This window comes from Marmota monax, unplaced genomic scaffold (genome assembly GCF_021218885.2).
Source record: "Marmota monax isolate L192 unplaced genomic scaffold, Marmota_monax_Labrador192_F-V1.1 WCK01_AAM20220418_F8-fsc00024, whole genome shotgun sequence".
NCBI classification, from domain to species: Eukaryota; Metazoa; Chordata; class Mammalia; order Rodentia; family Sciuridae; genus Marmota; species Marmota monax.
In genome coordinates, this window is record NW_026695224.1 from 23,864,835 (window position 1) to 23,892,813 (window position 27,979).

The following is a 27,979-nucleotide window of genomic DNA, read 5'->3' on the forward strand; positions in this document are numbered from 1 at the left end:
AGTTAACATTTAATAACTGCCAGATCCATTGTAAATCCAGTGCTTTACACATAGTCCTTCAATTAGTTAAAGATTTGTTTTTCAAAACAAATTGGGATCAAGCAGTTAGTCAAAATGAGCTTCCTGGTAATTTTTTCTTTAGTCGTCTCAGAAGACATCAGTTTGTTTCAGTGATTTCACTAAGCTTGTTTTCCTGTGTTTACTACAAGTTGCTTTCTTTTTCAGAGACCTTCATTAATATCTGTTTGATTTTTGATAGGACTGACTGCAGTAAATGTCTACCCGGTGCCCAGTCTCCTCACTTCTTTGGAGCTCTCCCGGTGAGTGTCTTGTGAAGGTGGGAGCATGTTTGAGCCTTACGAATTAAGAGAGATGTGTGGATTCTCTAACAATTTTGAGGTACAAGAAATCTAAATATATTGAGATGTGTGGATAACCTGGAGAAAGGCAAAAGGATGAGTTAGAGGAATAAATCTAATGACTATAGTGTAAACAGTTAAAGGGAAGATCCTCTTGGAATGGAAAGGTGCCTGTTAACTATTCCTCCTTAAAGACTGTGGGTGTAGGAAGAGATAGAACAAAGGTAGTCCATCATCTTCATGGTAGTGATTTTCTTTTTGTCAACTAGAATCAGGTAATTCTTGATTTTTTTCCCATTTTTTTGTTGGTGCATTATAGTTGTGCATAATGGTAGGATTTGTTAGTATGTATTCCATTGCATATGCACCCAATATAATGTGACCAATATCATTCCCTAGTATTTCCCCTTTCCTATCTCCCGCCCCTGATCTGTTGACTCTCTGAACTCCACTCTGGTGACATCCCTTTGATTTTCATGAGACTCCCCCACTCCCATCCACATCTTTCTGAGATAAAACAGACAACCCTTGGCTTATTTATCTTAACATAATGTTCTCAAGTTCCATCCATTTTCCTGCAAATGACACAATTTTATTCTTCTTTTTGACTGTAATTCTTGATATTTAGATAGTGATTTGAAAAACTTTTAAAATTCTATTTTTAGTTTTTTGCTATTCTTGTTACCCATCTTGGCCTGATTTTTGGAGATGACTTTGGCGAGGACTAGTCAGGACTTCCCTACTCATGCTGGTTGTCAGCAGTAAACGTAAATGAGGTTCACTGTATTCTTTTATTCATTCATTTTTAACACTGTGTTAGGAATTCAGAACTCTGTTGAGTTCACAGTCTAGTAGAGAGATCAACAGACAAGCAGAAACAGGGCAGCATTATAAGTGCTGTGATGCTTGAAGATGTTTTAAGAAGGCTTCAAGCAGGTTGAAGGGAAGTGGGCATGGTCCTTGTATGGTCAGAGCTGTTGCAAAGATTACATGAGATAAAAATACATAGTATCAGACCAAGTTTCTTTTTGTTGTTACTTTATTATTATTATTATTAACAAGCTATTATTTTAGATTCCATTTATTTCTTCCTAACAAAATCCCATGTGAGCTGGGTATGGTAGTACACACCTGTAATTCCACCTACTCAGGAGGCTGAGGCAGGAGGATTACACGCTCCAGAAGACTCATCCATTCTTAGTTTCTTTCCTCTGTTCAAGGCCAGTCCAGCTGTCTATAATAGGCCTCTGACCCTATCTGCTCCCGTTGCTGTGTACTTGCTCTATTAGTTGCTGTCCTCCTCCTATCTCATGTGTGTTCAGTGTCTTCCTTTTTCTCAGTCTTTATACACATTTATATCTCTTAATAAACAAAAGTTAATTTACCTTACAGCCCATCTAACTACTTTATATTTACTCTCATCCCCTTCTTATGCAAATTTCTCAAGAGTTATTTGCATTTGTTGGCTCAGTTTCCTCATTGTCTGTATCCTATCCCATCAGTAGCTCATGTTAGACTTTCTTTTGTGGAAATTTTCTGTGTTGACCCTTGCTGTCTTTTCTTCAAACATACTGTTTCTTTAGCTAGTTAATACAATCTGTGTTTTTTCATGTCACATTATCTGCTGGTTCTCTATTTTGCATATTCCTCTTCCTCAGCTAACCCTTTAAAGGTTATTCATTCCCACTGTTCTATCTTTGGCCCTCTGCACCTGTCATTGAAAATTATCTCATTTACTTCAGTAATTTCAGCTATACTCAAGTGTCATTATCACTTAGATTTCCAGCCCAGGTTCTCTTTTCTCAGGCTCAGACCCTTGTGTCCAATTTTGTGCTAGATATTTTAATGTGTACCTTCCCAAGCGCATCAGATATTTGCAAAATTAAACTCATTGTCCACCCCCTTTACCTGCCTTATCTTGTTTGGTCTTGTGTATTTTTCAGATTTTGGCATTATCTTCTTCCCTGATCATTTGGGCAGAAGGTGAAAATAATTTTTAATTCTTCCTTCTGCTTTTCTCCTCACATCTAATTCATTTTCAGTCATTTTAATTTTTACCTCTCAAATATTTCTATAATTCCTTCTCCTCACCTTTGGTGCCCTCTAACTGTATATTAGGCTTGTATTGTTTGTTGTCTGGAATTCTCATTAGTTTTCCTTTTACCAGTAGAACCATGTCAGCCAGACTCCATGGTGACCAAGTTGAAGTGCAAAGCTTATGTTGTCTGTTCACTTCTTGATGTATCCTTCAGTGATCCTGTACTTGCAGGATCAAGTCGCATCCATCCCGACATGGTTTGATTCTGGTTGCAGCCTCATTTTCCTGTTTTGTCTCCCACCACTTACTGTTCCAACGTCACCAGACTGCTTGTTATTCTTTTATGTGTCACATCATTTCTTTCCTTCTCTCTGTGCTCTGGCTTATGTTAGCACCCTTGCTTGGAATGTGCTCCTCATATAAGGTCATGATAAAACATTCCTCAAATACTAACCTTATTTCCTAGAGAGCTTGCCATGGTCTATTTCAGGCAAAGTGTTGCCTTCACTAAGTTGTCTAGCAGTATCTGTGTTTCTCTTATGTAGCACTTGCATCATTCTGCCTTAGTGCATCAACCTGTCAATTGATAGAGACCTTGAGGCCTAGAGATACTAGGTTGCATCTGAAAACAAAACTACTAAATATTTGAGTTGAAACTCTTCTCCCACTAGTTACTTCTTGTCCCTGCCTCCACATTATTCAGTGTGTTAATTTTCCTGGGAATTTGCTTCTTTTTTCCCCCCTCATTACCAGTGGAATTCCTACTCATCTGCAAAGGTTTTAAAATTCCATTTCCACTAAATCTTTCTGCATCTCTCCCTCATCCCATCCCACTACATGTGTGATTTCCTACTGTTAAAAGCTACGTTACCTTCTTTAAACATGTAACAGGGTTGATCCAGTATTACTCGGTATATTCAGATACTTGTCTCTCCCCACTCATCCAATTTAACATCATTCTCCAGATTACTTACTGTATTCCAGATAGTTTACCAGGGGATGTCCTAGAGATAGTGTCCCTTCCCTAAAGGGCTTGTAGGCTGGTTAACAGATACATTTTAGTCCATGAGAAGAGTTCCATTTGTCAGATTTCTATAGTTGTGACAAAATACCTGAGATAAAAAAGGAGGAAAGGTTTATCTTTGCTCACGGTTTCAGTCCATGGTTGCTTGGCCCTGTGTGGCAGAACATAACAACAGCAGTGCATGGTGGAAGAAGTTGCTCAACTTATAGGAGCCAGGAAGCAAAGAGAGAGGGAGGAAGGGGCCAGGGTCTCATTATCTCCTTCAAGGGCACACGCCCCAATGACCTAACTTCCTTCCACTAGGCCCCACCTCCTAAGGATTCCAGCACCTCCCAGTGATGCTGCTGGGTGGTAATCAATCTTCAGCACATTGAGGATCCAAACCATAACAACTTGTCATCTTAAATGATACCATCTATTTATCTATTTATTTATTTATTTATTTATTTACTTATTTATTTTAATGCAGAAACCTGTTAGAGTGTGTTCCAGACTGGGCTTGTGAAGCAAAGAAGCTGGAAATACTAGATGTGAGCTATAATCTTCTCACAGAAGTTCCTATGCGGTATGTATGCATAAGTGTATATATATATATATATATATATATATATATATATATATTTATGGAGAGAGAGAGGGGTAGAGAATGTGTGTGTGTGTGTGTGTGTGTGTATTTAACTATTTCCCTAGATTTGGGTTACTTTCATTAGTTCAGTTGACTATGAGGTGATGTGATGTGCAAAGAGGGATATAGTGATGCCTAATACAAATGATAAGAAACTTAAAGGATTGTGTGACATGCATACTGATAACTGTGATCAAATGTTCAAAGATTTGCTGGTATGTGTTGGTGATATGATGGTAATAATAGTTAATTTTATAGGAAGAGTTATTATGAACTGAATAGTGTTCTAAGAACTTCACTTTTATGATCTTACCTAGTCATAAACCTTATTATAGGTACTGTCATCCTCATCTTTTAAATGAGGAGACTAAGGAGCAGTTAGGTAACTCATCTAACATATAACCAGGAAGCAATGAGAGCTGACATTTGAATGTAGTCACTTACTGCAGAGTGTCTGCTCTTTTTTTTTTTTTTTCCCTTCTTTTTTTGGGTGCTATGGATTGAACTCAGGGGCACTCAGCCACTGACAGGGTCTCACTGAGATGCTTAGCACCTTGCTTTTGCTGAGGCTGGTTTTGAACTCGCAATTCTCCTATCTCAGCCTCCCCAGCACTGAAATTACAGGTGTGCACCACTGTGCCCTGCAAGTATCTGCTCCGATAATCATGAATCAGTATAAATTGTTTTAAAATTCAGAAGAATTAGAGAATGCTTCATGAATGTGGTATTCAAGTTGACCTTTACCAGGTGGTGGGATTTCTCTAAGTGGAAGGGAAAGAGTGGTGCTTGGCAGAATGTTGGGAGGAGTATTTTTATGTGTTCAGAAGCATCAAGATGTAAAATGTGTACTTGCAGGATCTTAAGTTAAACTAGAGCCTTTGTAGCATGGTAGGTCTGAAAACAACTTCTAGAATCAGACTATAGTTCAAATCCAGACTTTATTGTTTAATATTAAATGTGAGATCTTTGGCAAAGCAAAGTCACTTAATCTTTATGAATTTCATTATTAAATGGCCTAGCACATTTTAAGCACTTAATAGTTTTTATGGTAATGATATTTTTATTATGAATTTATTAAATTGTTATTAATATTAGTAAATATATTGAATTTTAAAATATTAATAAATGCTATCTAGACTTAGAATCTAAATGTATTTATTCTAGAAAATGTTTTAGTTTAGATCTCCTCTCTGTTGCTTATCTTTCTGAATTCACTCTTTCTCAGAATGACTTTTAGTGACTTCCTTCTATTCTACATGGTGGATAATGCTCAGGCACTTGTTGGTGATTGTACAATCTAGAAGCAGTGTGTTTCTAATGATTGTTTGACTTTATTAAATAGCCCAGGACATACTTAGAAAGAAAGATATAAGTAAGTTCTTATTTGTTTCTTTGTACCGTCCCCCTTAGAATTCTGAGTAGCTTGAGTCTTAGGAAACTGATGGTGGGACACAATCATGTCCACAGCCTTCCGGTGCTAGTGGAGCACATCCCTCTGGAGGTGCTGGATATCCAGCATAATGTTCTCACCAAGTTGCCGGACACCCTCTTCTCCAAGGCCTTAAAGTGAGTACCAGAGGATTTATGTTTTAAAAGAACAGAATCATTGACTGAACGCATTGCATTGATTTGTCATTGGAGTGATTTTTGGAACTGTATTTATCTGATAAATAACTGTGGGTGGAGATTTGGTTGCAGTTTTTTTTAAAATTTTTTTTAGTTGCAGATGAACACAATATCTTTATTTATTTTTATGTAGTGCTGAGGATCGGACTCAGTGCCTCACATGTGCGGCGCTCTACCATTGAGCTACAGCCCCAGCCCTTGGTTGCAGGGGTTTTTTTTTGTTTTTAATATTTATTTTTTAGATGTAGTTGGACACAGTACCTTTATTTTGTTTATTTATTTTTATGGGGTGCTGAGTATCGAACCCAGGGCCTCACACATGCTAGGTGAGTGCTCTACCTCTAAGCCACAACCCCAGCCCCTTGATTGCAGTTTTTAATGAAAGAAAATATGGCAGTGTTTCATGTGGTAGTAATCTTTAACTCAAAGTCATAACCATCAAACACTTAAGTTTTTGTGTTGTAAACAGTTTCAGATTGGTTGGGAAAGTTCACACTTTCATTGCAGAAAATGAATACAGTTATGACATTTAAAGAGAAATTGCAACATTTAGATATAGCTTGTCTGAGCAATTTTCAGCTTTTGCATTGTGCAGGAAAGGACATATGGCTAAAATCAACTTAATTCTAGCTTTGCCAAACCATCTTCGAATTGCATCCATATTTGCACAACTTTTTTGGCTACCTACTTTGAAAACTATGCATTTAAAGGTAATACCCTTCCAAAAGGTATTGTTTCCCATCTCTTTGTAAATTAACAAATAGATTATTTGTATTTTAAGATCTTTAATCAGGTTTACCTAATGTGTATGTTAACTTTTTTTTTTTTTTAGTCACTGTTATTGTCTTTTTTTATGGTTCTGGAATTCAAACCCAGGGTCTCACTCATGCTAGACAAGTGTTCTACCATTGAACTACATCCCCAGTCCAAGAAAACTTTTTATTTATTTTTATTTGCTCTTTTTAGATATACACAACAGTTGAGTATATTTTGACATATTATACATGCATGGAGTATAACTTATTCTAATTAGGGTCCCATTCTTGTGGTTGTACACAATGTGGAGTTTCACTGGTGGTGTATTCATATACAAAACATAGGAAAGTTATGTCCAATTCATTCTCCTATCTATCCTGTACCCATCCCTACTCCCTTCCCTTCCTACCTTTTTGCCTAATCCACTGACTTTGTATTCTTCCTTCCCTCTGTGTGTTGGAATCCACATATCAGAGAGAGCAGTTAGCCTTTGGTGTTTTGGGATTGGCTTATTTTATTTAGCATGATAGTCTCTAGATCCATCCATTTACCAGCAAAAGTCCTAAAGTCATTCTTCTTTATGGCTGAGTAATAGTCCATTTTATACACACTCACACACACACACATCACATTTCTCTTTTTAAAAATATTTTTCTTTTTAAATTTATTTTAATTTGTTATATATGACAGCAGAATGCATTTCAATTCATATTACACATATGGAGCACAATTTTTCATGACTCTGGTTGTACACAAAATAGAGTCACACCATTTGATATATCACATTTTTTTAATCCATTCATCATTTGTTGAAGGGCACCTAGGTTAGCTCCACAGCTAAAACTGTTTTTTTCCAAAATATGGAGAACACAGTACTGTCATTAATTTAGAGATATGAAGAAAACAGATGAGCAGTAGTAATTTAACACAGGGTTACATGAAACATACAGAAAGCATTTAGATAGGGTATGGTGGTATACATCTGTATTCTTAGTTACTTGGGAGGCTGAAGCAGAAAGTTTGAAGTTAGCCTGAGCAATTTAGACCTGTCTGAAAAAATAAAAAGGATTGGGATGTAGCTAGAAAAATTACTTGCCTAGCCCTTTGCCTATACCACAAAATAAAAACAACAAAACATTTATCCTACAAGTTTTTTTTGTTGTTGTTTAGTAACATATATCTCTTTATGTATAATATCCTTGGTTGGTTATTCCTCAGAATAAAATCTTTGGAAATTCTAATATTTTGAAGGAAATTTTGCTTTGGAAAAATTTGTGTGGAGACTTGATGCAGTGGTTAGTTAACAAGTATTTATTAGCAATATGTGACACTACATTTAGTTATGCAGTATTAATAAAATTAGTTTACAGTCTGCTGGGTGTGGTGTTGCACACCTGTAACCCCAGCAGCTGGGGAGGCTGAGGCAGGACGATTGTGAGTTCAAAGCCAGCCTCAGCAAAAGCAAGGTGCTAAGCAACTCAGTGAGACCTTATCTCTAAATAAAATACAGAATAGGGTTGTGGATGTGGCTCAGTGGTTGAGTGCCTCTGAGTTCAATCCCTGGTACAAAAAAAAAAAAAATAGTTTACAATCTTAGAATCTGTAGTAAGGAAGTCACTTAGCTATGTGAAGCTGTCAATTTATTTTATACTGACTGCACAGAACAATTTTAGGATAAAGACATGGCAGACACATACTAACTACCCTCAGTAATTTAAAAGCTAATTAGGGATGTGGATCATACAACATGAAGAAGATTTAAGAACATACAAATTTAGGAATATTGGCTTCCTTTTATCAAGAATACTCTATGCATAGTAAACACCATACTGGGAAATTCTTAAGTCATATCATGTTTTACCTATGAGATTGGCACAGATTAAACTGAATTATGATACTTTCAGTGTTGGCAAAAGTGCGAGTGCACTGGCAGTCTTGCATTCATCTTAAGGGAGTGCAATTTGGTATAGTCTTTCTGGAGCTCAGTTTAACAATATGTTTAAAAATCTTTAAAATATATATCCTTTGATTCCATAAATTCTGTTACTAGAAATGTATCCTAAAGAAATAACTAGGTAAGGACCCAAAGGTGTTCATTACAGTGTCTATAATAGAAATGCAAACAGCCTATATATCCATTATTAGGGGATTATTATGGGATTGGTTAAATAAATAATGATGTTGTTAAAACCAGACAATTTTTTTCTGAAGCGTGTCTTCATAATTTAGATATCTGTGAACACAGAATGCAATAATAATGTCCTTTCAGTAGACATACAGATGGTAATAAATGAGGCTAGGTTAGAGTTAGGTTACTGCAGAAACCTGGGAAAATAGTCACACCATATTATTTCTCCTGTCGTTGGCTTGCATAGTTGAGTAAAAGGAACTTTGGTTTGGATAGATTCAATTAGAGAAAAATACCTGGAGAAAGTGGTATTTTGTTGTTGTTGATGTTGTTGTTTTGTGAGTTTGGGAGCTTGGAATGGCAGCATTCCTTACTGAGGGAGCATGGTGGTTTCTATAGAAGGTGGCAACAAACACAAAGGAAATGATGAACTTTGTGTGTTCTGTCAGTCTCAGATACTTGAATGCATCTGCAAACAGTCTGGAGTCTTTACCTTCTGCCTGTGCTGGGGAGGAGAGTCTGAGTGTGCTGCAGCTGCTTTACCTGACCAGCAACCTCCTCACAGATCAGTGCATACCTGTCCTTGTGGGGCATCCACACCTGAGAATCTTGCACCTCGCAAACAACCAGCTACAGACCTTTCCCGCAAGGTGAATGAATGTAAAATGTTATGCTTTGGGATCATAACAATAATTCTGCATTTGTCAGACTAAATCATAGGTTTCTAACTGTGACACTTCCTTTATAAGTTGACTGGCTTACTGATACTGTGATTTCACTAGTCCCAAAGGAAAAAAATCTCATCTTAATAGTTTGTACCCAGTTATTAAATACCAGTACCAAGAGAAATTATGGTTAAAATGTGTTTAATTTTTAGTTCTAATCATTTAATAATTGTCTGAGAATGTTCAACCTTGGAAAGTACAACCTTATGAAATAAAGAAATTCTGAAGATAATTTTTTCTTTTCTCTTTTTAGCACTGTATTACAAATATTGTTTTCTGTTTACTATATGCATATATATGTATATATAAGATGCCTACTGTATGCCAGATACTAGGAACTAGTTGGTTCTCAAGGAACCTAGAGCCATATTGAGGAAATACACAAGTATCTGGGCAGTTGCTATGCAGTATGACAAATGCAAGTGTTAAAGATGGGCACAGATTGCCAGCTCTGCTACACAGAACTTGGGGTGGGTGAGGCCTGGAGGAAGAGATGAACAGAAGCTAGCCAGGCTACTCTGTAAGAAGACAAGAGAGATGGTTAAGGCTCACAAAGTTTTAGACAGTGTTGGTAGAGAAATATCTTTCAAAATACACTTGATTAAAAAACAATTTTACACCAGAAAAATCCATCTATACCATGAAATTAGTAATTAAAAGTTATGCTTTTATAAGTAAGAACATGGGGGAAATGACATGATACAATTTGAATTAAATGTCATAAAATTATACAATGTTTAATATAATTTGCATGATTCTGATTTTGCAGATTTTCTTGGAAATGTGATAAATTCAGAAAAAATGAGTTTAATTATTAAAATATTAAAGGTTCTTGAACATTCATGAAATGAGAATAGAGTTTAAGATAACAAACAGCCCAGCAGCTCGGGAGGCTAACCCAGTGGCTGGGAGGCCGAGGCAGGAGGATTGCAAGTTCAAAGCCAGCCTCAGCAAAAACAAGGCACTAAGCAACTCAGTGAGATCCTGTCTCTAAATAAAATACAAAATGGGGCTGGGGATGTGGCTTAGTGGTCGAGTGCCCCTGAATTCAATCCCTGGGACCACCACCCCCCGCCCCCCCCAAAAAAAGAAGACAAACAGTGTGAACTCGGTTATTTTCTTGAAATAGTTCAAACAGTGACATTTAAATTGAATGTAGAATCTTAATTTTAGGATGTAGTAGATCTCTTAAAATCTTACCACATTAATTTAAGTAGCCTCATTGATAGACCACTGACAGAATATATTCATTTGGGAAACTGATGAATAATACCAGATTTTCTGTTCTGAAACTAATGACTCTCACCCAATTTGATGACACTCTTGTTGGAGGGATCAAAAGCAGGCTAATATAAAACTGAAAACGTGAAAGAAAATGAAAATAAAAAGTAGTAAAGATGAGAAATAGGAAGAGATGACACAAAATTAGAGTGATCCAATTATAAAACTAAATGGAATTTAGGAGCCATGTATTTAAGAACATGCTAATTTTATACTGAGTAGCAATCCTCTATCAGGGCATTTCCTGAACAATATTAAAACTCAGGCACAATTCAAGTCTTCTTTCTTTTGGACAATTTTCAGAATCTATCATAGTTGTGGGTACTTGGAAAGAAGCTGATTAAGATATGAATACTGCAATTCTATTTACAAGTTAGAAAAATCAAGGTAGGAAGTAGCATAAGGGCAAAGCATGAAAATCGGACATGGGAATGTTTAAAACATATTAAATAAAAAAAATTAATAATTCAGGCATGGTGGTGCACACTTGTAATCCCAACTACTCAGCCTGCGGGATTACAAGTTTAAGGCTAGTTTAGGCAATTTAGCAAGACTCTGATTCAAACTAAAAAAATAAAGAGGGCTGGGGTTGTAACTCAGTGGTAAACCACTCCTAAGATTAATCCCTAGTACTAACCACACACAAAAGTTATAAAACAATTCATCTTTAATATTACATCATTTTTAAAATTTGAAAAATACAGTTTTATGCTTTAAAGACAAGAATACTATCTACCAAAATGTCATCAGGGATTATCTCTGGTAGCAGAATTAAGAGGGTTTTTTTTTCTATTTTCCATTTTCTCATTTATTTTAGTGATTATGCATTATTGTACTAAAGAAAATTTTTTAGTTAAAAATATTTGTAGACTTTTTAGCAATAGAATATTTGTGAAAGATAGGACATGAAATTAATGGAAAACAAATACTCATTTGAGAAATTTGGTAGGAAATTCAACAAAATTATAATAATTATTCTTTCAGGTTGCTAGTTTATTGCTAATTATTTTCTGAACTTTTTCTCCATATTATAGCAGTTTATTTTTATAATTTTTTAAACCAATAAATTAGAGCAGTTTGTATTCTGGATAAGGGTGTTGATTTTAGGAGCACTTTGAGTCCCAAGCATAGTGCTGTGTGTACAAACAAGAACCTGATAAATATTTAGTGGAGATAAATTAGGTTTTGAATAGGTAACTAGAAATTTAAACCTGAAAGGAATCTTGGTGACGATTTAGTACAATTTCTTCATTTTATAGCTGAGGCTGTTGAGGTCTGTTTGATATTACTATACTTGTTATCTACTAATATAGCTAATTAGTGGACTAGAATTAATCTCTCAACAATAGACCCATGCTTTTTCATCTCCTTGCAAGTTAAATAACAGAAAGATGTGTGTGTTCAACAGCTTTCAGAAAATCAAGGGCACTGTCAGCCCTCGAAACACACTTGAGTGGGAGATCAGGTACAAAGATAGCAGGGCCAGTTATGCTGGACAGCCTATGCCTGACTGGTGTCCAGTTGTTTCCTATCACTAGTCCTCTGAGGTCCAGTCCTCTTAAGTACACCAAGCTGGCCTTCCATGCTCAGGGTCTGTAAAATAGCACTTACTTGGCAGCTGTTGTTGTTTTGGTGTAATGTGGTATTTTGATATTTCTTTTTCAGTAAACTAAATAAATTGGAGCAATTGGAGGAACTGAACTTAAGTGGCAACAAGCTTAAAACCATTCCTACAACCATAGCCAACTGCAGAAGGCTGCACACCCTTGTTGCACACTCTAACAACATCAGCATTTTCCCAGAAATATTGCAGTTGCCTCAGATCCAGGTAATTTGATGTGCTGGAAGAAGTCCTGGTGGGGGAAATAGCCAGCGTGTGAATGAGATGCCTTTTTTTGAAGCAGGGTGGGGGTGTGTGTGCTGGGTTAGAACCCACCTCACACTTGTCAGGCAACTGTGGGCCATGTCCCCAGTCCAGAGATGGACTTCTTAGAAGGAAGAAGAAAGGAGTGTGAATGAGATTGTTCTTTTATAAGGAAGAAATAATATTTTAACATACTCAGATTGGAATTCAAGTATGCTTAATTCATTCCTGGGAATAAACTAAGTTATCCTTAGAAGATATAGTAGGAGATTGAGTATTGGGAATAAAGAACTAAACTAGAATTTATTTTATTTTGATTTCTGTTTCTTCTCAGTTTGTAGACCTAAGTTGCAACGACTTGACAGAAATTCTAATTCCAGAGGCTTTGCCTGCTACGTTACAAGACCTTGACCTAACTGGAAACACAAATCTGGTTCTGGAACACAAGACACTGGACATGTTTAGGTGGGGAAAACAATCTGAAATTAAATCCACATGTGTTTAGAGGCCCACCAATCATCTGTGGATCTTCTTTAGGACTGTGGACTCTCAGTTAGGAAAGACCCTAGGTTCTCTTCTTTGATTTTGATTCAGCTATAAATGGATGTTCTATTTCATAGTCAGTCTATTTATGTACAACTAAGCCCCATGTGGAATATTTTTACATGGAAGGCACAGATATTTTAGGTGGCACAGGTCACATTACAACATCTGAGAGACAATATATGTTAATTCATGCACCAAAGCTTTATTGTATTACAATACTTAAAATAAGTAGATGGTTGGCTGAAACTTACATGCCCCATTAATTGTAATGATATTTGTCTCTGTTTTTCCTCCTATCCCTTTCCTTTATTCTGCATCCAAGCCAGCGGGTTCATCATACTACTTTCTTTTAGCCTGTCTGGAAATACATCTTAGTCTTTCAAGAGATTGTTTTATAAAAACATGTTATTGTTTGGATAGTTTTTTAAAAATATAATGACAATATGGTATAACCTTCTTTCCTTCTACAGCCACATCACAACCTTGAAAATTGATCAAAAACCATTGCCAACCACAGATTCTACCGTTACATCAACCTTCTGGAGCCATGGACTGGCTGAGATGGCAGGACAGAGAAATAAGTGAGTATGTCAGCCATAGAGGCTAAGAAAGAAAAAAATCAGCTCCTGCCATCTTAGGACTAGGCTGATGCTCACAGCTGGGCCACAGTAGTTCTGTTGCGAATAAACAAATCACAGAATGTCACCATCAGATAAGATCCCTGAGACTCAAGTAAAGTAAACAAAATGAAGGTGCAGGCCACAGAATACCCAGCAGCCCCCTCACAGCTCTTTCCTCATGCTAATTTTCCTTCTCTGTTGATAAGATTTATTGAGGGACTCAACTCTGTAATTGCCCCGATTTCTGATAGCCTACAATGTGATATGATCCTCCATTTCTCAGACTCTCCCAAAAGTGACCCATCCAAAGCCCACATCCTATACTAGGTTCTTTCCAGCACTCTCTTTTTATACAGTCCAGGATTCCATGGTGTGCATTCTTCCTTCCTGCAAGGAATACTAAACCCAACTTCAACCATAGGTATGCTGATGGTCTTTGGAATTGACAGACAACATCGATGAAGCCAGTCTCTAATCACTTCTACAGGAACATATCTCACCTTGCCAGCCTTTAACGGCCTTGCAAAGCTGTATAAATTGCCCATGAATGGGACTGAATTTCACCTTTCCTTAGGACATCAGGTCTTACAAATGCTGCTTACTTCTGGGGACATTTTTCATGTATAAATTTAAGATTTACCACATTCTTCTCTACCTTCAGTTAATAATTATTTATTTACTTTTGGTCCTGGGGTTTGAATTCAGTGGTGCATTTACTACTGAGATACTACCACATCCCCCCCCCCCCCCCGCTTTATTTTGAGACAGGGTCTCGATAAGTTGCTTAGGGCCTCGCTAAGTTGCCTGGGCTGGCCTTGAACTTCCAATCCCCCTGCCTCAGCCTCCTGAGTTGGCTTGGATAATAGTCATGCATCACTGTGCCCAGCTAATAACCAGTTTTTAAAAGGATGCTCCCTGAGGAATAATTGTTTACCCAGAAGCTTTCTTTGATGATTGTATTTCTTATCTTTCTATTCTAGGCTATGTGTGTCTGCCCTAGCTATGGATAACTTTGCAGAGGGGGTTGGAGCTGTATATGGCATGTTTGATGGGGACCGAAATGAGGAGCTCCCACGCCTGCTGCAATGTACAATGGCAGATGTGCTTTTGGAAGAGGTACAGCAGTCAACAAATGACACAGTTTTCATGACCAACACTTTTTTGGTATCTCACAGGTAAGCAGGTGGGTTGAATAATCCCTAACTCAGCTCTACCTTTGGAAAATAAATCTGAGTCAGAAGGTGAAGATCTAAATTATGGGTGCCAGATCAAGGAGAGACCTGCTCCTTCCATGATTATACATCTCAGTATCAGCAGGATTGTGGGAACATTGGCATGTCATAGAGCCTTTGGAGTCATGTGCCTTCTCTGTTGAACCCAAAGACTGCTCTTTATGTTTAGAAGATTATGTTTTTATAGATGTATTTGTACATTTTAGGGAGAATGATGGTAAGATTTTATGGTTCTCCAAAGAGTCAAAAGCCTACAAAAGGTTAACATGCACTGGTTAGATTCATTTGTTTAGAATACTTTGTACTGGGTATTTACCCAACTAAGGTTTTCATTCAAGTCTAAACCACTGAACCAGATATGGTGGCACATTCCTGTAATCCCAGCGGTTTGGGAGGCTGAGGCAAGACAAGTTCAAAGCCAGTCTCAGATATTTAGCAAGGCCCTAAGTAACTTAGACTCTGTCTCAAAACAAAAAAAGGGCTGAGGATGTGACTCAGTGGTTTAGTACCCCTGGGTTCATTTCCCTGGTGTCCCCCACAAAAAAGTCTAAGCCACTTAAGGGCAAAACCCCCAACTACTGAAAATCTTAGTAGGTAATGGAGTGTCTTGCACATCTGGTGGGCTGCATAAAAGGATATGAACAACTAAGAGGTTGTAAACTTGTATACTCAAGGCTGAAATGGAACAGTCTGGAGCTCGGGCCAGTTTTTAACTGTCATTTACACAAAGCATCCTGTTGGAAAAGGAGTCCACTTTTCTATAGAACTGAGCTGGATACTTGACAAAATTAAGGGTTTGGGAACTCAATTAAGAAGTACCTTCGAAGAACCAGGCAAGGTACCATGCATTTTTCATCCTCTATTTTTTTTTTTTTTTTAATACTGGGGATTGAACCCAGGGATGCTTTACCAATGAATTACATCTCAGTCCTTTTTATTTTTTATTTTGAGACAGGGTCTCACTTAGTTTCTGAGAGTCTCATTAAGTTGCTGAGGCTGGCCTTGAACTTGGTATCCTCCTACCTCAGCCTCCCAAGTTGGTGAGATTAGAGGCCTGTGCCCTGTGCCCAGCTTCATCCTATATCTTTAATTATCAAAACAAAGCAAACAGGTAGATATTTTATCAGAGAAATTTCTTAGAGAAATAACTTGATGAGGATATGTAGCCAATAAATGACAGAGCTGGAATTTGAAACTATATTCTTCTGGTAGTGTCTGCTCTGTGTTAGTATTGTGTCCTAAGGGCAGGCAGTTCTCAATGTATTTTTCCAGGACTGGTATCCTGACCATCTTCAGAAACTTATTAGGCCAGCCCCTTGCCCAGTGAATCAGAAGCTCCAGGGCTAGGTCCAGCAACCTATGCTCTAATAATCATCAGACTCTCCAGATGATTCTGATATGCTGAAGTTTGAAAACCCCTGATATAGGAAGACTTTGATCAGACAGACATGCAATAGAGAAAGATGCACCTGCACTGCCCATCCCCCACTCTCTCTGTAAAGTTCTGTTTTTCCCATCAGCTGAGAGTCAAAGGCAGTATCACCCATAGCAAGAGTCAGCCTTCAGGTGGATAGGGGTGAGGCTGCTTCACAGTCCCATGGCAGAAGAATGAGGGAAGGATGGGTATGAAAGACTGCCACTTTTAAACTAGCCACTGTGTCCTCATTTTTCTTTCTTTTTAAACAGGAAATTAGGAATGGCTGGCCAGAAGCTGGGTTCCTCTGCTCTTCTATGCTACATCCGCCCTGACACTGCTGATCCAACAAGTAGTTTTAGCTTGACTGTGGCTAATGTTGGCACGTGCCAAGCAGTCCTGTGCCGAGGTGGGAAGCCAGTGCCCCTTTCGAAAGTTTTCAGCCTGGAACAGGACCTGGAGGAGGCACGAAGGGTGAAGGATCAAAAAGCCATCATTACAGAGGTGCATCTCGCTTTCTGCCAGTCACTTTTGCTTCCCAATTCTAGTGAAGAGTGCTTTGAATGGAGGCAGTGAAGGTCCATTTTCTTCCTGTCATACCTTGTAAATTGTATTCAATGTAGGTAAATGTTCATTTCAGATGGTTTCAGTAAGAGCGCTAGAAGAAAATCTGAGCAGTTAAGGACTAGCAAAAAGAAGAAGCAAAATTAATTACGAAAGTCCTAATTTGCAATTAGGACTTTTAAATGAATAGCTAACAAGTAAAATGAATGTTGTGTCTTATTTAGTTCCCAGCTTATCTACTTTGCTATTCCAAACAAGACAAAAGACTTCTATTTGTTTTTTTTTTATTTTTATTTTTTGGTACCAGGGATTGAACCCAGGGGCACTTAACCATCGAGCTACATCCCCAGTCCCCCACTTTTAAAATATTTTTTATTTTGAAACTGGGTCTCTTTGAGTTGCTTAGGGTCTCACTAAATTGCCGAGGCCTGACCTCGAACTTGTGATTCTCCTGCCTACCCTTCTAATTCTCTGGGATTACAGGTGTGCACCCCCATGTCTGGCTCTACTTAATCTATTTTTTTTTTTTTAATGGATTGTTATGCTTTTGGTGTTAGGTCTAAAACCTCGTTGGCAAACTCAAGATACTCATATTTTCTTCTGTGTTACCTTCTAGGTATTTTATAAAAGTTTTGATTTTTACACTTAGGTCTTGGTCTGTTGTGAATTAATTTTTGTGAAAAGTGTAAGGTCTGTGTCTAGATTTTTTTTTTTTTTTTGGCATGTGTATGTCCAGCTGTGCTGACACCATTCTTTAAAAAGAGTATTCTTTCTCCACTGTATTGCCTTTGCTCCTTTTTCAAAGATCAGTTGGCTGTTATTTGTGTGGACTCTACCACTGAGCTACATCTTTCCTACCCCACTTTGTTTTAGACAGGGTCACTAAGCTGCCAAAGCTCGCCTTTAACCTTAGCTCCTCCTGTTTCAGCCTCCCAAGTATCTGGGGTTACAGGTGTGCACCACTGCATTTTTATGTTATTTTAACCATGAATAATTTTTATCTATTATTTGCCAAGTACTGTTCCTTCAGAGTTTTGTTTAATATTACAATAACCCCCATTTTATTTTCATTTTCCAGTTGATGAAAATAGTTTAGTTTGTGGCAAATTCTGATAAATAAAAGCCAGAGAGTGACTGCAAGTGTCAAATTAATTTATTGATGATTTCAGAGTTTTTTTTTTTTTTGGAGAAAAATCAATAAAATCAATTTCCAGCATATGAAATTCCCAACCTGCACCCAGGGATTTCCTTTTCATCTAAGTTTAGAATGATAGGGGATCCTATTTAATCTGCTGTTCATTCTTGGTGCAGCCCTACAGAGTAGGTAAATTATGCTACATATTTCAGACTTTCCCTTTAGGCCAAATAACCATAGAGATCATTTAGGACTTTAGCTACTTAGAGTTTTATCCATTGGAAGTCTTTTCAGTTACCAACTGCCTTTAAATGAGAAATTATTTTTAGTGATATATCTGAGTTTTGACCTAAGAGTACTAGGGATGGGAGAATTAAAGACAGTTTTGCTCATTATATGTCTAACATGTTCCTCGCAGCATATCCTTCATGTTAGAACAAATATCTTTTAAGAAGGTGGTTCCTGAGCTGGGGATGTGGCTCAAGCAGTAACGTGCTCGCCTGGCATGCGCGGGGCGCTGGGTTCGATCCTCAGCACCATATAAAAAAAATAAAAATGAAGATGTTGTGTCCACCGAAAACTAAAAAATACACAATATTAAAAAAAAAATATTCATTCTCTCTCTCTCTCCTCTCTAAGAAAAAAAAAGAAGAAGAAGAAGGTGGTTCCTAGAGTTCACTTAAAATTGTACTGATCCTAGGGCACATCATATAATAACAAATAATTTTATTTTATTTATTTTAAAATGTTTTGGAGAATGAAAATGTTGCATGTTTTTGTTGCTTTCTCAAAATTTTTTTTCTGCTCATCTCTAGGATAACAAAGTGAATGGGGTAACCTGTTGTACCCGGATGCTGGGCTGTACCTACCTTTATCCTTGGATCCTCCCCAAGCCCCATATATCTTCCACACCACTTACTATTCAAGATGAATTGCTGATTCTGGGAAACAGAGCATTATGGGAACACTTGTCATACACAGAAGCTATTAACGCAGTGCGTCATGTACAAGATCCATTAGCAGCTGCTAAGAAACTGTGCACATTAGCACAGAGCTATGGCTGTCAGGATAATGTGGGGGCCATGGTGGTTTATTTGAACATTGGTGAGGAAGGCTGCACTTGTGAAATGAATGGACTCACCCTCCCAGGACCTGTGGGATTTGCTTCCACCAGCACCATCAAGGATGCTCCTAAACCAACCACTCCTTCCTCCAGTAGTGGCATTGCCTCTGAGTTCAGCAGTGAGATGTCCACCTCGGAGGTGAGCAGTGAAGTGGGCTCCACTGCTTCTGATGAACATAACACTGTGGGCCTGGAGGCTGGTTTGCTTCCACGGCCAGAGAGGCGCTGCAGCCTCCACCCAGCACCCACCTCTGGGGTGTTTCAGCGCCAGCCTTCTTGTGCAACCTTCTCCAGTAATCAGTCTGACAATGGCCTTGACAGTGATGATGACCAGCCTGTTGAAGGGGTCATAATCAATGGCAGCAAGGTAGAAGTAGAAGTAGATATCCACTGCTGCCGAGGAAGAGATCTTGAGAGCTGTCCTACCCTTACAGAGAATTCTTCCACCCCATGTCCTGAGGAACATGCTAGAGGGTTGTTTTTTGGGATCCGGAGACAGAACAGTGTAAATAGTGGCATACTTCTGCCAATGTGTAGGGACAAAATGGAGTTACAGAAGTCTCCTTCTACTTCCTGTCTCTATGGCAAGAAGCTCTCCAATGGCTCAATTGTGCCCCTAGAAGATAGCCTGAACCTCATTGAAGTGGCCACAGAAGCACCCAAGAGGAAAACTGGCTATTTTGCTGCCCCTACTCAGCTGGAGCCAGAGGATCAGTTTGTTGTACCTCGTGACCTGGAGGAAGAAGTGAAGGAGCAAATGAAACAGCATCAGGAAAGCAGGCCTGAGCCCGAGCCCGAGCCCAGTGAAGAGGATCGGACTGAGCCCCCAGAGGAGTTTGACACAGCACTATGATTCTGCCACTGTTGCAGGCACAGTGTGAGAAAAGGCTTTTGTGGTGTTGGGGAGGGACCCTTCCAGAGGCATTTTGCCTTTGTGTTTCTAACCAGAAATGTGTGGGGTAAAACTCAAGAGCCCAAAAAGGTGAGAGCTATCAGGGCCTGACCCTGGATGAGCCAGTACCACCATCAGTGTTAAGTTTTGCATTTAACCTGCATTGGAATTCCCAGAGTTACTGGGAGGAAAGCAGAAGTCGTTCTCTGTCAGTCCTACCACCTGCCATTAACCCTTTCTCTCCTAGGATCATTTTGAGAATTTGCCTGCCTGGGCAGGAAAGGGACTATTTCTGTGGAGGAAATAACTGAAGGTTGATTCCCTTTACTAATTGCTGCTGATGGATCTCCATGACAGAGAAATTATCTTTCAGACTAACTAATGGGGTGTGATGTGACTAGTCACATGGCTTTTCATTCTTCTCTACGAGAATATAGCCTATCAAAATGATGTTTATTGGAGATGTAGAACCAATCAAACAGATAATTTATGTAAGTAATGTAATGAGAGCACTTTTCATTGACTGTGAACTTTTTATTTTTGAATCTGCACTCGAGCCAATCTTCTTAGAGGCAGCCCAACACCTTTGTCCATAGGCAGAGAGATAATTGAGTATTGGAGCCTTCTGTGAGGGTACTTGGAAAGGCCCTGGATTGAGCTATTGGATGTCAAAGTGTGAAAGCTCCTGAGGAACATGGGGTAGAGAGGAATCTTCTTTTGGGGGTAAAGCTGGGGAAGGAGCAAAGACTTCCTTCCCCATATCAGAAAAAGAGTCATTCCTTAACAGATGTGATACCCACTAGGAATGTGATTTGAGCAGATCACAAGGTAGGCACTTGGGGATTGGCCTCTTTCCCTTACCATGTGGTAGAATTGGCAGCCAGCTTCCTGACAGGCAGGGCCAACACCAGCACTGCTGGCATCCAGGAATCTTGAATTACAGCAGATGATTCCCAAACAGATGGAGGCTATGTGAGAACAGATGGGTGGATGGAGCTCACAGGTTAGATGTGTTCCTTCTTTCTCCAAAGTGAGAAATGGTTTTCTAGAATGTTGGAAGTGAGTTGTCAAACCTTGCACTAAAGGTTTGACAGTGTACCTATCTGAAAACTGCTAACTCGCTTCATGTGGTTTCAGAGTACTGGACTCAATACCAATATAAGACAGACTCGAGAAATTCTTAACTTGATTTTTCCTTTTTTTTTTGGCACATTCCACATAACTCTAGCAAAATGCAATTCCTTCTGTATGTTTGTTGCTTTTTCCATTAAAAGATTTTCTTAAGTAAACTAATTCCTATTTCTAGTCCTACAAAATTTTGGCATTGCTTGATTTTACCCATTGAGAAATGTGCTTTGAAGTTTTAAGACATTTCATAGTTTGAAAACAAGAAAACAGAGTGACCATTTTTAATTTGTTTCATCAGAAACAAAATGTTAAATATAATGTTGGAAGTATATGTTAATTTCTTTGTGGGTTCTTTTTGGGAGAGTTTGGGGGGAGTTTTTGTTCAAAGCAATAGTCAAAAATTAGATGACCTGTCCACAAATAGTTATGTCTCTTCATTCTCTCAGAGGCTCCATACCCATGTGCATGTGTCATTAGGGTACATTCTTAGGGAAAGTACCCCATTCTGTATACCCCATTGGCTACCTAATGTTCAGCTCTCAAGAATTTGAACTTGAGTCCCCAAATCATCAGGAACACTTGACTTCCTTCCGTCAAACTACTGATCAGCTACTGAAAAACTTTAGAACTCAGGTCTTTGATTTGAAGTGGGGAATATGGTGGCTCATACAAAGTTTAGGTGCTGTTAGAAAGATGGGTACAATAGTATGTTGCCACCTTATTTTTATATGGGAATGAAAAAAGAAAATGAAGGAAAAACCCAAGATGTTAGTGATGGGTGATATCAAACATCTTCCTACTCAGACAGCAGAACCTTTGGGTTCTGAATAGACTAGTGAGTGATGTTGTCTAAAAATTAAAGCTATTTTGGGAAAATACCACTTTAGTAGTATAGTCTTATAAAAATTGTCATTTATCTGTGACTACTTTTCTTCTATTTGTTTCCTGTCCTACTTATTGGAACCACCTCAAAACCCAGGTCCATATTGACCTTTCCAAAAGTAGTGTGTTTGCTTTTTGGTCAACAAAACTCTGAAATTCCACATGTATTTTGATGTGGTGGAGTTATTTTCAGGTACCATTAGGTCTGATGAAAACCTCTATTATAGGATATACCAAAACTGATTATTCTTTTTTTTTTTTTTTTTTTTTTGCAATTTCCTTTCATTCATGTCCTTCTACAGTTGTTCTGTATTAAAACAGAAGGTTAAAAGGCCATAGTTCATTACCAAAAATACATACCCCATTTGCCCTATGAGGTAATTGACAGATGTTGTGTTATCTGAGTAGGCTGTCAAATGAAAGCCAGTAATCTGTCTGCAAATGAGTGTCATTTTTCTCAATACCTTAACTCAGAGGGTATGTTCCCCGGGTGGGCAGAGTACAGGTGATCCCTAGCATGGAGAGCCTGGTCTCTGCCTGATTCTTGGGTCTCTGCATGTACCTCCCACTTAACAGAGTTTAAGATAATTTCTGGAAAAAAAAAAAACAAAAAAACTCCTGGTTATGGGTGCAGTTCAAGAGTCCCATGGGGAAAGGAAAATACATGTGGCTTGATATATTTATCCAAATGGATTGGAAATACACCCGAAATTTTCAATGTTGGTATGACATAAAGCTCTAGTGCTACCATAGTCAAATCATTGAATTACCATTTCTGACATAGTGAGGGCTTTATTATACTACTGTAGAGTGTATATGTGCAATAAGTCATTGAACCCATTTTCCTGGCGTACAGAAGAGCCAACACAAGCAACATGGCATCACTGGGTGCTATTACAATTGCTTGTAGCGAGTGCTATTTTCCAGGAGATGGAGCCAGTTGCGTTTGGCAGATCTATTAAATGATGCTCTTCTTTCTATGTAGACCTTCAACAAAAGCAGGTACTTGGAAGCCACAGGCTCACCTTCTTTATCTATTTAATAACTATCAATGAAGAGACCTCCATAAGGGAGCATATGGCTGTTAATGATAAATGTATCAATTACTAAAGAATTAGTCTCCAAGCCATCCAGTGATGTCCACAGCATCACTGTAGAACTGTCTTGTCACTTTTTACTTCCCTCTGGGTGGAGCCTTCCAGACTCCCCAATCATGGACACAAGTTATTCTTTCTTTCCAGTTAGTGACTTTGCCCCGTGGTTGGGTAAGTACTTCCTAGACTGAGAAAAGTGGCTGCAGTCAAACCTGCTCTGTTTCCCTCATTTGGTGATTAATCAGCATAAGCTCCTTGTATTCTAAATCTCATGCACCTCTCCCAGATGCTGTAGGGTTTCTCTGTTGCCACTGGATGTCAGCCAGACAGTGGGCTCATATCTATGGTTTTGTGCAATCATCGTTGTATTGTAGTCCTAAGACTCATTATAGTGTATTTTTGATATTTTTGAAATGTGTTAAATTTTTTAATTCAATAATATGAGCCAGAGCATGTTGCAGCAAATCTATTGTTTGTAAAAAATAATAATAACAATAATAAATAAAATAAAATGGAATATCTTTTTCATGCCTTTGTTTTAAAATGGAATGCTTGTTATTTTACAAATATTTGAGCATGAATCTAGAATTTTCTCCCTTTTATTATAGAATTAGGTTCTTAACCAAAAGTAGTTTTAAGATCTTTCTTTCTTTCTCTTTTTAAAAATATTTATTTTTTAGTTGTAGTTGGACACAATGCCTTTATTTTATAATTTATTTTTACATCATGCTGAGGATCGAACCCAGGGCCTCGCACTCTGCCACTAAGCCACAACCCCAGCCCCTTTCTTCTCTTTCCTGCTTCAGGAAGATAAGCAAGAACAAACATGTGGAGTATATTCCATGACACTTTGAGGCTATATGAGTTAAGGCAAAATATTCTTTGAAGGGAAAGCAAGAAACAAGAGACAGGTAAACAAGAAATGAAAGGCGGAGACCAGGCAGAGATACACACGAGAATTTATTTATCAGAACTGACAAAAAAAAGTCATCTCTCTATAGCGGAGAGAGGGGCAAAACAGGCTTGGGTTCCAGGACTTTTATAGGGCAGGCTCAGGAATCAGAGTTGGTCCCTAATGCGGGTGGTTAAGGGTTGGGTTGGTATGAGGGAAAGGTGAGCCTTTCTCAGAAAGGCCCTTGGGCAGGAAAGCAAAACTTTTTCCTTAATATGGCAGCTGTCACTTAAGATGGCCATCTAGATGCTAAGCAAGGACCTTATATTCTTGATCACCTTTTGTATTAGCTTTATATCACTGTAACAAAATATCTGACACAGGTTACTTTTGAAGAAGAGTTTGGGAGCCTTAGGGGCATGGCACTGGCATTGGTTCAGGTCTCAGCGGTGTCATGTCATGGTGGATAGCAATGGCAGAAGCATGTTTGGGAGCCAGCAATTACATCTCACATCAAGGAGCAGAGAGAGCTGTGTGGGACCCAAGTTAGGCTTTTATATAATAATCCCCTCAGAACTACCAGAGGATCCCAGGAGACCCATTTTCTGAGGACTTGTACCCAGTGACCTAAGGTCCTCCTCCCACAAGACCTCATCTCCCATTAGCGCCACCCTGTGTATCAAGCCTTCGATCACAGTGGACTCTTGGGGGACACTCCAACTACACACAAACAGCACCATTTCAAGTGAAATAGCAATAAAGGTTTTTAAGAAACATCATATCCTGACTTGGTTCATATGTTCCCAATGATGGGAAGCAGTCCTTATTTACATGAAGGTTATTAGCTGATCAGAAGAAACTCGATTATAAATGATCTGCAGCTCTTCTTTAAATAATCACAAAGTGGGTGATGACAGGCTGTGTGCAGAGTGGGCCGTCACATGTTCCATAACATAATGGCTTCATGGTAGAACTTCAGTTTAGTGGTTTTTGCTTCCAACATACTTTTAATCTACTTAGAGCCTACAGATGGGTGCCGCCATCCTTGCCCCCACTGTTGTCTCCTGACTTCCAAGGAAGATTAGCTACCTTGCTCCAAATAAAGGCCATGTTAAAGGCATTTTGCAGATTTCCTCATCTAGAGAATGAACATTTTGAAAACTTAGGTTTGACAACTGTTGCCTCAACACCTGATTACTGGTTACTACACCACCATCTACTTTAATACCCTAGTTCCATAAGATATGCCTCCCTGGTCCAGGGTGGCAGAAACACATTTCTTTGGATATGTTCTGCACTCCCTAGGACACTGAAGGCAAAAGCATGTTAGTCACCATCAGGTGATTCAGTAGGTCTGAGTTCTGTCTGTTACTTGAAAGTTTTGTCATTTAGGCAAGTTATGGCACTTTCCTAAGGCTTGCACACTCATGTGCTCTCAATTCTCTTTCTCTAGTGCTGAGAATTGAACTGAATGCCTCATGCATGCTAGGCAAACACTCTGCCACTGAGCTGCATCCCCACCCAGAGGTTCTTATTTGTTAAGATAGTATCTGTCATCAGTCATGAACTTAAATAAGAGGACCCAAAGTACTTGAGCACAGTGATGTACTTGGCCCATAGCTTTCAATGAAATGTTAATTATTGGGTAAAACACTTGGTCTTCTTGAACCTTGTTATTCTCTTCTTGAATAACAAATCTTGACAAGTGGTGAATAAGTGCTAAAGCTTTTGAACCTTATAAAACTGTGGACATGCATGAGTATTGTTAAAGTCACCCATAGGCTCCTATCAGTGAAGAGAGCTGCATCTCAGGAGCAGTATCCCAGCTGGGCCTGGGCACAAAGCTGAAGTCAAGTAGTCCAAAGTCCCCATTTTATCTAGCAAAAGGCCCAGCATGGGCAAAGATCATTTAACAGGGATATGATCTTTGAGAATAAATGCTAGTTGAGACCAGTGTATGTGTGCATTGTTCTCTTGAGGAGTGGGTGTTTGTTTTTTACTGCTGTTAAAATCTCTGCCACTCAAGAGAAATTTGTGTGGACTCCAGTCACTGCCCCAAGCTAAGGGTGCCAGGAAGCACCTTTCTGTGGCATAGTGGACTTTATTCCAACTGAGCAATAGAGATTTCCAGTTGGTTGTTTTCTTCCAAGCTTTGTTCTCTCATTTCTTTGTGAATTTTACTTCTGACTTTTTTTTTGTCTTGGATAGGTTCCATAAGAATTAGCTATGGAAAAGCAAGAGAATGCGAAAAAGACCCAGATAAAGAGAATGTGAATATTTCTAGTTGGATCTGACACAAACAGAAACATTTGAGACTGTAAAGTACAAGAACAGGTATAACACTTCAGATGGCAATTACTGAAAAGACGTTTAAGATTCCATGTCAGAAATCTGTTACATTATGAAGATGGTGCAGGGGGATGAGGGTCACTATCTTCCTTGGAAGGCCTGCAAGTAGGGGAATGCAGAAGTGAGAAGTTCTCCAATTAGCCTTTGGAGTCTAGTAAAATTAACTGCTTTATCTTTGAAATTAGTTGAATGACATCTTTAAGAAGCTTGTGAGTTTTCTCACTATTTGGAAACCTCATGTTTAAAAAAATTCTAAATACTTCAAAATGAATTCCAGTGGATGGGAATAGAAACCCTCTTGGAATAGCTGGTAGGAAATACTTTCCGTGAGCCCCGAGGCAGGGGTCCTGAGGACGATCAAGCTTGCTGAAAACATCTCTTTCCCAGAAACCCAACTCCCATCTCTTAAAGAAGGGGGCTGCTTGGCAGTATGCAGGTGCAGGGGACACTGGTGGCACTCAAACAGAAGAATTCTTCCCCTCTGGGGACAGGGGAGATTTACCCATTTAGAATTCACTCACAGCACTGCTTTACAGTCTTTCCCTGGAACCAAGCAAGGATTGCTTATTCCTTTTGACGACTCAAGATAGTTATGACAGGTGAGATTTCTACTGTAACACTGGACGTGTTACCCTCGGATGTGTTGTTCTCAGCTTCTGAAATTTCTCTGGCTAGTTGGCTATTTCTACCATTATCATATGGTAAGATAGCATCACCATCAGGGGATAGCCTGACTTCTGATGTTGCTTTTTGTACTAGTTTTCTCAAGTGATCATCGGGTCAGCCAACAAGGACATACTGATCTCCCTTTACAACAGAAAAATGAGACAATTAACTCTGCATTCGTACCAAAAGAAGCACTTATAAAATTGAGTATGTGAAAACCAGTTGTTTGCAGTGGCTGTGAAAGACTTGACTCTTGAGAGAGACAATGGGGTTGGGTTGACAATTATGTTCCAGAAGGTCTCCCTTAGAGCGTCCCAGACCACAGGTATTCTGGGACATCCCTGCCATTTCTCTGCTCTTCTTGGCTGTCTTTGTAGAACTTCTGTTCCCGATAGCTCCGCAGGGCCAGTACCACACTGGCACTGTACATAATCACCAGGAGACAAGCAAAGGTGGCTGCTGCTCCGTCAGTGCCTGCCAGCTGGCAGTTCATCCAGGTGAGACCCTTGCGGGCGTAGAGCCTCTCTCTTGTTTTGCAGGTGTCCGTGGAGTTGATCTGCAATGCCACGTGGAGGTAAACGCCAATGCCTACGCAGTAGCCCACTGCTGCCAGGAGGCTGAAGGCGGCCTCCAAGAGGAGCCACTTTCTAGGCAGTTTTGTTAGGCTCTTGGCTCCTTGGAGTAAAACGCCCATGGTGAGGGCACCCAGCCCCAGAGAAACAGCCACACCGCCATATATCAGGGGCGCCCGGAGGACTGTATACTTCTGGTCCAGTTGCCGAACCTCCTCCAGCTCAGTGCCCTCAAATGGTGAGTAGTAGTTGTTTCCGAAGCCACCACCACTGGCAAAGCTGGCGCTGAATCCAGCAAGGACAAAGTAGGAGGCCACGATACACATGAGAACCATCCCGTTCAAAATCACCTCCACTATCTGTACCACACCTAGAGGAAGAGAGAGTCAAGGTAAACACTGACATCACTCACCAGGTCAGACTAGCGGATCTGCTGACCCGATT

General features: G+C 39.1%; 2 protein-coding genes across 5 annotated transcripts in view; one reads left to right on the forward strand and one right to left on the reverse strand.

Moving 5' to 3' along the window:
• The window catches only part of Phlpp2 (PH domain and leucine rich repeat protein phosphatase 2), a 76,973-nt gene extending 53,400 nt beyond the window's left edge, over positions 1-23,573 (forward strand). The window contains exons 10-19 of the mRNA XM_046434469.1: positions 260-320; positions 3,891-3,986; positions 5,457-5,612; positions 9,006-9,206; positions 12,228-12,390; positions 12,761-12,891; positions 13,443-13,553; positions 14,573-14,767; positions 16,511-16,742; positions 18,753-23,573. Coding sequence (XP_046290425.1) covers positions 260-320; positions 3,891-3,986; positions 5,457-5,612; positions 9,006-9,206; positions 12,228-12,390; positions 12,761-12,891; positions 13,443-13,553; positions 14,573-14,767; positions 16,511-16,742; positions 18,753-19,913 — 2,507 coding nt within the window. The 3' untranslated portion in view covers positions 19,914-23,573. The remainder of the gene's footprint in view (positions 1-259; positions 321-3,890; positions 3,987-5,456; positions 5,613-9,005; positions 9,207-12,227; positions 12,391-12,760; positions 12,892-13,442; positions 13,554-14,572; positions 14,768-16,510; positions 16,743-18,752) is intronic.
• Positions 23,574-23,997: 424 nt separating this feature from the next.
• Marveld3 (MARVEL domain containing 3) overlaps positions 23,998-27,979 on the reverse strand; it is a 34,857-nt gene continuing 30,875 nt past the window's right edge. For all 4 annotated transcript variants that reach the window (XM_046434471.2, XM_046434474.2, XM_058576053.1 and 1 more), the window contains one exon: positions 23,998-27,905. In XM_046434471.2, coding sequence (XP_046290427.1) covers positions 27,268-27,905 — 638 coding nt within the window. In that variant the 3' untranslated portion in view covers positions 23,998-27,267. The remainder of the gene's footprint in view (positions 27,906-27,979) is intronic.